The 11,568-nt window shown below is 51.7% G+C and overlaps 4 protein-coding genes across 4 annotated transcripts; 1 reads left to right on the forward strand and 3 right to left on the reverse strand.

The window, feature by feature from the left end:
• Positions 1–130: 130 nt before the first annotated feature.
• Positions 131–412, reverse strand: PtrM4_027590 (uncharacterized protein; the record flags this gene model as incomplete). The annotated part of the gene is made up of 1 exon (XM_001932466.2): positions 131–412. The coding sequence occupies one exon, from the start codon at positions 410–412 to the stop codon at positions 131–133; it is 282 nt and encodes a 93-aa protein (XP_001932501.2).
• A 1,560-nt stretch (positions 413–1,972) lies between these two features.
• On the reverse strand, positions 1,973–2,308 carry PtrM4_027600 (uncharacterized protein; the record flags this gene model as incomplete). The annotated part of the gene is made up of 1 exon (XM_001932467.2): positions 1,973–2,308. One exon carries the CDS (start codon positions 2,306–2,308, stop codon positions 1,973–1,975), a length of 336 nt encoding a protein of 111 aa, XP_001932502.2.
• Positions 2,309–4,731: 2,423 nt separating this feature from the next.
• On the forward strand, positions 4,732–5,948 carry PtrM4_027610 (protein containing DHHC-type Zn finger; the record flags this gene model as incomplete). Its single annotated transcript, XM_001932468.2, has 2 exons — positions 4,732–5,373; positions 5,430–5,948. The coding sequence occupies 2 exons, from the start codon at positions 4,732–4,734 to the stop codon at positions 5,946–5,948; spliced, it is 1,161 nt and encodes a 386-aa protein (XP_001932503.1).
• A 3,792-nt stretch (positions 5,949–9,740) lies between these two features.
• Positions 9,741–11,256, reverse strand: PtrM4_027620 (Homeobox-KN multi-domain protein; the record flags this gene model as incomplete). The annotated part of the gene is made up of 3 exons (XM_001932469.1): positions 9,741–9,824; positions 10,019–10,762; positions 10,816–11,256. The coding sequence occupies 3 exons, from the start codon at positions 11,254–11,256 to the stop codon at positions 9,741–9,743; spliced, it is 1,269 nt and encodes a 422-aa protein (XP_001932504.1).
• Positions 11,257–11,568: the final 312 nt, after the last annotated feature.

Consider the following 11,568-nt stretch of genomic DNA (forward strand, 5'->3'; position numbering starts at 1 on the left):
AGCTACCGAACAATCCCCCCTAGTTCCCGACCGATCAGCCCGCAACGCCGCTCCAATCCAAGGATCTGTTATTGGTCAGCAATAGCGCTAGAATCAGGATTCATGTACTCACAATCCGCGCTCGAGTCCTCTACTTCTTCTTAGAAGCATCATAAACTCGGCACTCAGGGCATCGCCAGTGATTGGAACAAGTCGCACACCCCTCATCCCTGGCAACGCTTCCACCACCTTGTCCACACTGGCAGCAGACCCAATGGTCGTTTCGTGGCTGTGTCGGGCATTGGTTGAAGGGGAAGTTGGTGCCTGAGAGGCCTGCAGCAGTGGACGGATATCCCACACCCATGTAGTTGATGTCGGTGGTGGCGTAGCTCGCAGTCTCGTGGGCATCGGACCCGTAGGCGTAGTGGTTCATGTTGATGGTTTGATGGCTGTTGTTCTGGGACCGGAAACAGTTGGGACAGGTGGGGTTGTAGAATGTGTTGTGTGGTCCGTCTCCGCACTGGGAGCAGTAGTAATATCCAGACATGATTAGTTCTGGGAGGAGGTGTGGATGGTTGGGTGGAGGGATGGTGGGGTTGATGAGGGAGTTATGGAAAAGAGGTAAATATGTGAGTTTGAAGAGGAGTGGGAGTCTTTTTTGTTGGTTCTGTGCTGGTATTGAGTAGCCGTGGTCGCTGTTGAGAAACCCACGAGAATACCACTCTCTTTATGCCCATCCCATCCGGTCCCGCAAGAAGGACATCGATATGCCTCAACAAAAGCACCGCCACGACCGCTGCCCTCGTTGGCCTATAAAATCTTGGCTTCACGTCTCAAATCCTGCTTGTGCCACCGCTAAGGTTGTCCTCAGGCAGTCATAGCTTGCCAAAGCTTCATTTCCACTCTGAAAGGGCACGGCCACGGTCCATGACGTTCCTCTGCTGCCTGCTGTACGACGCCAAAAGGGCAAAGAGGACCATGGCTGAGTTTCGTAGCGTAGCAAAGGAACAGAATAAAATGGCGCATTGCTGTGGAGACAGGAGTCATGAGAACATGCCTTCTTTTTTCTCTTGCTTGTCCCCAAGGTTGAAACGGTGAGGAAGATCGCAACGCAAGGTTTTACATAGCCCCGAATATGATGCCTTGGTATGTTAATTGTAAGTAGCAGGCAAATAAATACTAGATGCGGTCTAGTCTGTTTGCCTGATGTGATGTTGGGTCGGCGGGTTTCCTTGGCGGAGGACCAATTCTCTAGGTAGTCACCGCCCGAGGCATACCGTCTAACTCAAATTGGCAATTGGGCATTCCAACCATGCTTCGCCGCGTGCTGTTGGTAACCAGAAAGCGTTTCCTGTTTCTGACCTGGCCGCAGGAATGGCTGGCTAGAGGCGCTCTGGTCTCACTGTCAAACCTGCCGCATGTACGCGTACCTGCGTTATGATCGAGGGTCTCGCGTGCGGCCTCAAGTCACATCTGCAACCTGCAGTTCGCAATATTGCGTACAGTCTGATCCCCCGTTTGAGAGGTTGAGCAATCCTGCGATGGGAACCGTTCAGAAGCGTGGATATGATATGGCCAAATTCAAGCGTGGTATAAGGGAAAGAGTGATATTCGCGGAGTATGGATAATACAGAAACAGTTGCAAACGGAACAAGCACAAAATAATCAGGCTTAGGAAATCAAACATCCTCCGGGTAGCGTGAGGCCTTCGAGAAACAGACACCAAGAGATTCAAAACGTGTACGCCTCGCTGAAATGCGGGAGAAATCCACCAGACTGCGCCGACAAGGTCATTATGCTATGGAGAAAGCCAAAGATACAGAAAAGCGTCCAGTCTATAACCAAAAGAATCCTCAGCTAGAAATCAAATAGACCTATCGATATTGCTGGATAACCGAGAGACAATGGGTATGTAGGTTTTCGGAATTGGATACGCATGTGCGGAAGGTAGTGCTTGTTCGATGTGACCTCGGTGTTCGACGGCTGCGAAAGTCTAGTGGTTGTGTGCATGGCAATTCTGGCAGCTGACTTGCCAATGCGGGTAAGGGCCATCTCCGCAAGATTTGCAGTACCAGGTCGTCTCACCCCCGTCTGTCGGTGCTGGACCATGGTCGTATCCTAGCGCAGGTACATAGGTAGCAGAGAGAGGTGGTGGAATATGCTCGTGGTGAATTTTCCCAGTGGGAAGGAGATGGGGTAGTGTAACGTCCTGCGGGAGGAACATGGACGGGATTGAAGCTGTCAATTGAAGGTTTTGCGAGTATGCCGACAGTGTATCGGGTACCAGTGTAGAGTACAGCTGGTTATGTAGAGTGGACAGAACTGCCATAATGATTGTCGTTGTTGGGTTCAAAGAAGTATTGTGAAAGTGGTTCAATGAGTAGCAGATGTATTGCAGTGAAGACTTGTTCAGTGTGTATTCTGGAAATAGTAGGAGATGTAGGGAGCTTTATGAGAACCAATTTCTGTACAACAAGCTGTGCATCCGCCTCGGCTGGTTCTTTTCCTGGTGCTGTGCATCACACAGACAGTAGGTCCTTCCTTGGGCCCTTAGGTATAATGCTCGGGCACATGAACGGTGGCGGCCAATTCAAGGCAATCAGGCTCCGAGGGTTGGATCAAAGCATGGATAGCGATGAACCGTATAGAATATGCGGGTCTCGAGGACGTACGGAGCACCGGATATTCCTCATTGTAGGACATGGTTGCATTCTCACGACGTTTCGTTGCCGTAGGGCGAGTATCCTCCTGAGGTTTGTAAGCCTTGGCCCATCACCAAAAGAATTCCTCCATAAGGCGACAAATGCTAGTACCTTTGCATACGTATCCAGCACTCAGGTTGATAAGGCGTACTGAGTTGCCGCCCGGGGCCGGTCTATATCGAGGCATGTCACAAGACATATCTTTTCGCCTGATTTGCCCGCGTAGGAAGGACAGAGTGGAACTGTGCAACGAGGATTGCTCGGGGCCTTAGAACGACTGCTATCCGTTCAGCGATAGGGGGACATGGGTGGGTCCGAACAATATCTTACCTAAACACATGATTGCGCAACTATGCAACTACGCAAGTTGGCAAAACACAACCCCTTCCAAGGCAGCGTCAATCCTCCAAATTAAAGTTCTTGGAGAAACTACAACCCCTGTATCGGACGTGCCGAATGAAAGCCTTGACGAGCCTGGAATTGAGCACACGCTGAACAGAAACCGACGGCACGCTGACGTAAGGGTTATTGGGCTGTGTGGACAGGAGTTTCTTGTATCTAGGCCAATAAAATGGCGTCGGCACTGCCACATCTATTGCCGCGCCCAACCGTCTACATATCCCGTAATTCAGCTGGAGGCGGTTGGCACCGGTTGACCAGGTCCATTCCAGTCTACTGGAGTTTTGGCTATACTGAAATTAGATGTTTTTAGACCATAAGATTATGTTCGACCCAAGTTTCATCGTTGGGTTGGGCCGTGTCGGCAGCCAGAGAGGTTGGCAACTAGGAATTGCGACAGTGCTTCTCCCTATTTGGAGCACTATAGGGGGTCGACTCCAGAGATAGCCGGTCGTCCTCACTGACATGCCCTTGGAATTGGGCCATCTAGATCGAATGACGTTTGATCAGTCATTTGATCCGTGACAGGAGGCGATAACTTCCCTTGCTCGGCGTGTCCGTACCAATCCTCGGCACTCAGCTGATCAGGCGCCTGCGAGGCATACTTGAAACCATGCTGCCTTGTTTTGTGAGGCTAAAATTGATCAAAACATGGCCCGATCGGGTCGCGGAGGGGAATGTACGCGTCGGCGATGAATCGGTACTGTTTTTGCTTCATGCACGGCGAAGCATATATACTCAAGAGAATACGGAGCCTCGACAGCCTGAAAAACATGTTTGAGACAGAGTGTTACCCAAATCCGGCGTTTTCAGCCCCATGGTTGGGCGCTACTAAGCTGCAAACAGCGAGAAAGTCCTGTCCGGGGCCAAAGATGGCAGTCACGCGATGCTCAAGCAGAAGCATAGGTGGGAAATTTGAGGCTCTGCGTGGTCCTCCTTCAGCCTCGTGTGTCCGGTGAGGTGTAATCGGTTTAGCTTCGCAGCAGCGGTGTGCTCGTGATGCTTCTCCTTGGTCATCAGTGCAGAGTAAGCATTGCAAGAGCCGCAAAGCCGGGGCCAGCGCTTATTCCCATTGAATTGATCTTAGGGAAAGAGGAAATGAAAATGTGAAAATTCGAGAAGGCTGTGAGTGGAGTTTTTGGACGCATGGTGCGGGGTTGATGCACCGTGCTGTCCGCTCATGATTAGTCAACGATGTGCTTTTGCTCGGCTCAGAAGCATTGCAAAGAGCAAATACTGGAAGCCGCATAGACGAGTTCAATGGATAACAAAAGACATGCATAGGAGATAGAGCGGGTGGCCAATGCGGTGGAGACGACGACAGCCGTTTGGTGTAGTGCCGATCATGACAACGTCAGCAGGGTGGGACTACGCGTAGCACGCGTCTACATGGCTCACTGCTAGCAGCAAACATCAGGTAAATGTGGGGAAACTCTTGATGGACCAAGAAATACAGTTGTGTAGTCGTGGATGAATTAACATGAAATTTGTATAGGTAATGACGTTGTGGTGTTGGCAGTCGTCGGGATCACGCGCACGCGCGCTTGGCTCCGCCTCGGCAGGCCCTGAGTGCGACCTCACGTCGCCAGCCTTCTCAAGGCTCGCCTTCTAGCGAGTGCGCCAACCGTACCCTTTCTAACAACTCTCTGCTATGGCGCCACCGGCCGTTGTTAGCACGTCGAAGCCCGGCGCAATCAACTCGGCTGGGGAACAGAAGATGGCGCAGGCAACCTCGGTCATAATCCCTCTTCTCGAACTAGGCGCACTGGGTTACGAGACCTATGTGTTGACGTACCTGATATGCGTCCAGTACCTCATCAGCCCCCCAGATAGTCTTCAAAGAGACTACGCCCTCCAGCCGCGACGTTCCACCGGTATCGCCCTCATCGTCGTTTACGCCATCCTCCTCTTCTTCCTGCTCGTCGCATGGCTGCGCCTCCTACAGATGATATGGTCCAAGCCGGATTTAGTTCCGCTGGGAGATAAGAGGCAAGAGAAGGAGGGAGCTAGTACAAAGGGCTTCGCATTTGACCAGTACGATGCATACCTGTGCGACTACCAGGGGGTGCCCAACTGGTGTGGGAGGTGCCACAACTGGAAGCCAGACCGGACACACCACTGCAAAGAGCTGGGGCGCTGTGTTAGAAAGATGGATCACTACTGCCCGTGGGCGGGAGGCATCATAGCCGAGTCAACTCATAAGTATTTTATGCAGTTCGTCTTCTATGCGGCCTTGTATACAACCTTTACTTGGATCGTGATAGCCATCTTCTTTGCAGAGCGCAGCAACAAGGTACATATATCTGAACCTTCTTTGAACATGGTATACATTGTACTGACATTTCTCAGATGGGCTCAAAACCTGGCACCTGGATTGGCGCCCTCGTAACCGCCGTCCTGTTTTGTATCTTCACATTCACCATGACCTGTATGACGGGCTGGAATCTAATGATCAACTACACCTCGGTCGAAGGCATTCAACGCGGCGGCATCCACAACATCGCCTTCCTCATCTCTGACTCACCACAAGACTCCACACCTACGTCGTCGACCAGGCACAAATCGGACGCCCAAGCCGAAGAGGACTGGCCTATCCTCACCACCGTCACTCGCCCATCTGGCCGCTCATATGTCGTCATGCAAACCAGAACCATGGAGCACCCGTGGTATACAACACTCATGAAAGGCTGGAAGGACACCATGGGTAACAACATCATCGACTGGTTTCTCCCCTTCCGGCAAAGCCCCTGTAAGCAGCGAAGCCACCAGGGAGAGTTCGAATGGGGGGAGGTTGTCTACGACATGGCGCGCATGTATGAGAAGAAGACTGGGGTGAGGCTTGCACTGCTTGAGGGGAGTCAAAGATGATATTCATTACATAATTATTCCTGCATTTCCATTTTGAAGGTAGTCGTCGGGAAGGGCGTTTTTGGGACTTTATCTTGGATGTGATACCCGTGCATATTGTACTGTAATTAATCGTCTGGAGGATGATCAAGTTGAATACTGGGAGAAGGGAAAAGTATACGTATAGTTAGTGCGCACTCGCTATAAATTGATGCGCGTTGCCTGATTTTCAGACCTCGTGGTCTTTACCTTCACATTGCACAAATATGAGATAGCTGACTACATGTACGCAGAGACTGATGACCTAACTTGCCCCAGAATTACTCAATTTCTCCCGCTCAGCGTAAACCTTGTCACATGATATCCCTATTCACCCAGCCAAGCTACCTCGACCGATGTCGCCCAAAACATACCTCATATCGCGTAACTCGGTCGCGTGCCAACCTTGGAAACCTCCGAAGCCGGGCGCGATGCATCAGCAAAGTTTGGTCCAACCTACAACATCGCTCCGCAACCGGAACCCGCGAAACCTTGGCATGAATATGCGCCTCATAAATCGAACATCGCGAGATCGGGACCGAACGGGCTCCGATGCAGCGGGTCGGGTCGCCAGGCAGCGGGTAGAAGTTTTGTTGGGATGGAAAGAGGGGAGTCTGGCCGCTGGGCCGGTACTGAAACGCTTATGTAGACGTGTGGCACTGGTGCCTTGCTGCACATGTAGGTGTTGGAGCATGCATGGTACGATTTGTAGCCTTGTATGGTAGCGATGCGCGGACGTCTATGGTACGATGTGCAGGCGTGTAGATCAAGTCTAGAGTCGATACCAAGAGACTACAGTGAGTATCAGTCGATACCAAGGAACTACCGTACGCATCAGAAGAGATGCGGGGGAAAGTTTTTGATCTCGTCGGGCAATGTACTGGTATCCATGGTATGATGAGATGTAGGAAGATTGGGGCGTTGGGATTTTAGTACGAAGGCGTAATCGTGATTGAAATCGTCCGTGCAGAATTTTGCTTGCTGGTGCTGATGCGGTGTATTGGGTATTAGGGTAGTAGGTAAGCGGTGCCTTGGCGGTGGTGGTGAGACATGACGATGGCCGATGACGATGTAGAAGCGTGGTTTATTGTACAGTGGTGTGTGCGCCTGGTTCGCGGGAAAGACTGGGGTTTGGATGCAAAAAGGGTGTAGAGGGGAGTGGCAGAGGGTCCCTTACTATATCTTTCTTTGTCCACTCAGGTACCCATCAAATCCTCTACAGAAGTCGCATCCTCAGGGTGGAAATGATGGTAATGCTTGTAACTTGCTCACCTCCAGTACTGCGAGTACCCCTCCTCCCCTCTCAGATTGTCATCATCTCTCCTCCAACCTTAGGTCATGGACCATACCAACCTCCCCCCACCAGCCGGGACTTTCCAGCGCATGGCGAGCGCGATTAACTAGTGCTGTACCTGCCCGCACTTGCAGATCGTCATATCCCCTAGTCTATCCCGTTGCGGAGATTTCCCTAAAGATATACGCAAACCCTACATGGCCTTGGCATGAGAAAACAAGCTTCTGTCCGCATATCAGCAGAATTGAACCATCGATCGGCACATACTCCGAGAACACGAGATAAGAAGTGAAGATCTCAATATGAAGACTATAGAAACAGAAAATTGTGGGCTCATCACAATGGTGACATTTTTCGGGGGCGGAAACCGGGAAAACGGCAATCGTCATGTTTTGCATATGATAGTTACTGTAATAATGATGAAGGTTTTTTTGGGGGGGAATTCTCAAACATTTTACATACGGGGTCTGTGCTAAGGAATGTTTAACACACGCGACCAGCTGCACGGCACGTTCATCTCATCACATCATTGTATGCACGATCTCCACCTCTCTTCTCTCCCAATCCAATCTAGTTCAGACTCGATAAACGCTCATCGTGATTTCCATCCGTACCAGGCTCTGTTTCACAAATACCAATGGTACTATAAATGGAGACACAGACAGTCGATCGCGGGAGGTAACGTCGCTCCAGTCTCGAGACGCGAGTGGGTTGCGCTTGGGCCGCAAAGTTCCGTGATACTCAGTGTCGCGCTGTCCCTAACCAGGGACAGCGGGGGGATATGTGACTCTTGATGCAAGATGAAAGGATATCGGTCGGTCCCGAGGTAGAGGGCGCATGTGTCCACTTTAGGCAGTTTTGACGAGAAGGGCCGGGGTAGTTATGGGAAAGGGGAAAGAGCGCATGTGGTCTGGATTGTTCAATCTTCACAACGTCGCAATTAACATGTGATGGATGTGATAATTGTGGCAAAACAACTTCAGCAACGTCAATTGCAGGGGTAATACAAGTCGCATGCTGGTATGTTTGTCACTCCCTACCGCTGTCTACATCAATCAAAAAGGTCAGTTGGATCATAAGCGTGGTCCCTTACAGTGCCTACTCGCCGGGCCGCTCCATGGCACCCCTGCAGTAAATAATTACAGCGGTCCTTGGTCCTTGTTTTCCGGCAGGATCAAGGCAGCGGGGAACATGAGCCAAAAGCTGCCCCTGGCTCCGATCCCCCAATGATGAGCGCAGCCTATGAGTCGGGCGATCCGGGAGCCATCATATCTGCAAGGGTCTAAGCCTCCTTCACCTCACTTGGTTCAGGTTCAGGGCGACTGTCGATCTGCAACGATGAGAAGACGCGGGTCGTGGGGAATTGGCACCGAAAAAAAAGTGGAGTGTTGCCGAGGGGAACGAAGGAACCTCAAAGTTTAGTTGCGAGTATCGGCGTAGGCTGGCAGAGGCATTTCCCGTGCGCCATGGCCGCATTTGGTAAAATTGCCAGGCTGGTCTGAAGTGTCGACAGAGACAAGGCTTTCGACGTTTGGCTGTGGTGTTGTGCTTGTAAGGAGATTCGATATCTTGAAACATGTCATGGCTCAACTGGTCGATACATGTGGCCGGGGTCTCTCTCTCCGGCAGCACAAACACTCGTTACCACGGTTGCTCTGCAGCGTCCGCAGCATGACCGTTGTACGTCATGTTTTGACTTGAGCCGGATGAAACACCGGAACCGTCGATGGCGCGTTTTGAGGGGGGACGTTCAAGGTTACAGTACCGTCCGTGTTGTGCGCCGGGGTCTTGTGCAGAGGAACTTCCTGTTTGGGCCTGCCGTGGGTCTCCGAGTCCGTATTTGGCCTGTTGGACGTGAGTGCTACTTGGAAGGAGCGCTAAGCTTTCAATAGTTTGATAGCCCGGCTCCAGTGTCAACGCATAGTGCCACTTGCCAATCGTGTCTCACCATCTCTCTGGCTGCGAACTTTACCGCGGGGTCCCCTCCAAGGCGAGGCTGGCCTGATTGTCGCCTGTATGTCACTCAACGGGTGTGAGGGTCTTGGATAGCGTGGGAAAAATGGATGTGTTGTGATTAGACTATGTTGATAGAGAAACTTAAAAACCGAAACCATTTCCAAAACACGAGCGCAGTTACCGTTTGCGTATCTAGCGCAAGGCCTCCCAAGACTCCGTTTCCCATGATGCAAATGTATGCTCCGTCTGGGCCCCAGGGTATTCGACTGTAAGAAAAGGTACCAGGTGTTTAGACACCCGGTAGTAACGTCGTAGTGTCTAGTGCTGTCCGCAAAGGAAAATAATAATATAAGTCGCTCAGAAATGAAATTATCTGGGAGCTCAACCCCACATGAATGGCGGAGACAAGTAGAGGAGCTAGTAAGGTGCGTTATCGGTATCGTATACCACCAAACTGACTGTTTTGTAGAATTGATGCGGGTTGTGGCTCAAAAGAATTGCCCAACCTCTTGCTTTCAGGCAAATCATGCCTCAGGCCCATTAGCCTCGCGCTCGCGCTGTTCCTTTTGTGGGGCACGACGGCGTGCGTTGATGAACCAGTTGGACACCTGCATTATGTTAGTATATCGTTTGGTAAGGTTTGGTAATGTTGAATGAACGATCCAGTTTGTCAATCGGCCCGAATCCAACGTGGATTCTGATAGGACTGACACTGGTGGACAGACATGACACTGGGGGAACAGGGATTGGCAGATGTAGTAAGTCTGTCAAGCTAGACGACTTGGAAAGAATAAACACGTACCTGGTTCAGACTCAATCCCGTACGGTTGCAGAGCTCCATCTTCTGGTCCTCGGTGGGGTAAGGAGATTGCCGGTTTTGCTGGAACCACTCCTTGAGCATGTTGGTCGCCTCCTTGGGTAGGTTGCCACGTCGCTTCCTATTGAATGCATGATCGGGGCCGACATGCTGCTGGAAGCGGATATCTCCGCCGTAGGAAGAGTCGTAACCACCATAGCTAGCGCGGGCATAGTAGCCCTCTTGGGGTCGCTCGTAGCTGCCGTACATGGGTGGTTGGGGCTCTTGGTAGTAGCTGTGTCGGTGTTCATACATGACTCCATGTGGAGGCATTGGTGGTTGAGAGACGGATTGTTGGACATAGGGCTGGGAAAAGCTCATGGCTGGGGGGCCAGGCGAGGATCCATGGCGCATATGGGGATTGAGTGGCTGATGTGGCGGTGGGTAAGAGAGACTGGGACGGTGATGCATACTGGATGCCGCGGGCGGCAGTGCATGTTGTTGAGCGACGCGGGGAGAGTAGCCACCAAGAGCAGGATCGATGGCGCTGCTCATACGACGAGATTCGACTACGGGCTGCTCAAGAGGGCGAGCCGCCCAGATGTCACAGAGCGTGTCTACACGTCTGCGTTTGGTTTCGTTCCATGCTACATCGTCAAAGTGCGGTTGAACGTGAGGCGAGCTGTCGACCGACTCATTGCGGCGCTGCGGCGTCCGTGGCGGAGTGCTTGTTCGTGTTGTGTGGAGAAACTGCATGACTTAGCTGTGCTGTCGTGGAGCAAATGTGGTATCACAGGATATACCTCAGAGAAAGAAGGGAGCTTGCCAGGAAAGTTTTGTTCTCCTGGCTGAAGTGGCGGCGAACTGCGCATGTGGTGATTCTGGGAGCCTGTCAGATATGTGTTGCAAGGCGCATATGAGCGTTGGCCGTGGCCCTTGTGGGCATCGCGATGCAGCGGTGGCGGTGATGATGAGTTTGTGAGCGGGGGTAAGTGGAAAGATTGTCCGTCTTGCCAGGATTCATCTTTAAGGTCGGGCAGTTGCAAGCGTTGAGTCGAGTGATTGGAGAAGGATGTGGGTGGCAGCTTGAGCGGGCCTTCTCCAGGCATCATTGGCTTCAGTTCCAATGAGGGCTCGACTGCGTGGGGCGGCGGCGGAAGGGATGGGGGAAGAATAGAAAGAGAAATGTTGTCTTCACTTACCGCAGCGACCATGTTAGCCAGCGGTCTCTCAGCAGAAGTCATCTTGCGTGAGTGCAGCGGTTCACAATGGCGGTGCGGAATATCTTGGAGAGTGAGATATTCCATCAGTGCGACGGGGATTGGCAAGTTTAATACTCTGCAGGAACATGGGCGTTAGCACATGTCCGTAAAGGTGTCATGCAAATATTTTGGTTGGGAGGGATGCATAGGCAAGTGCTGTCCCAGAGTTGATGATAACAGCAGTGACACCATTTACTGGCAGCAACGCTCGCTTCTCTTTGCAAACAAGTGGGGACGTGGACGGGGACAGGTTCATGGAAAATACTGACCCAGGTATTATAATGGTAATGATGT

Source organism: Pyrenophora tritici-repentis, chromosome 1, assembly GCF_003171515.1.
Source record: "Pyrenophora tritici-repentis strain M4 chromosome 1, whole genome shotgun sequence".
Classification (NCBI taxonomy): domain Eukaryota; kingdom Fungi; phylum Ascomycota; class Dothideomycetes; order Pleosporales; family Pleosporaceae; genus Pyrenophora; species Pyrenophora tritici-repentis.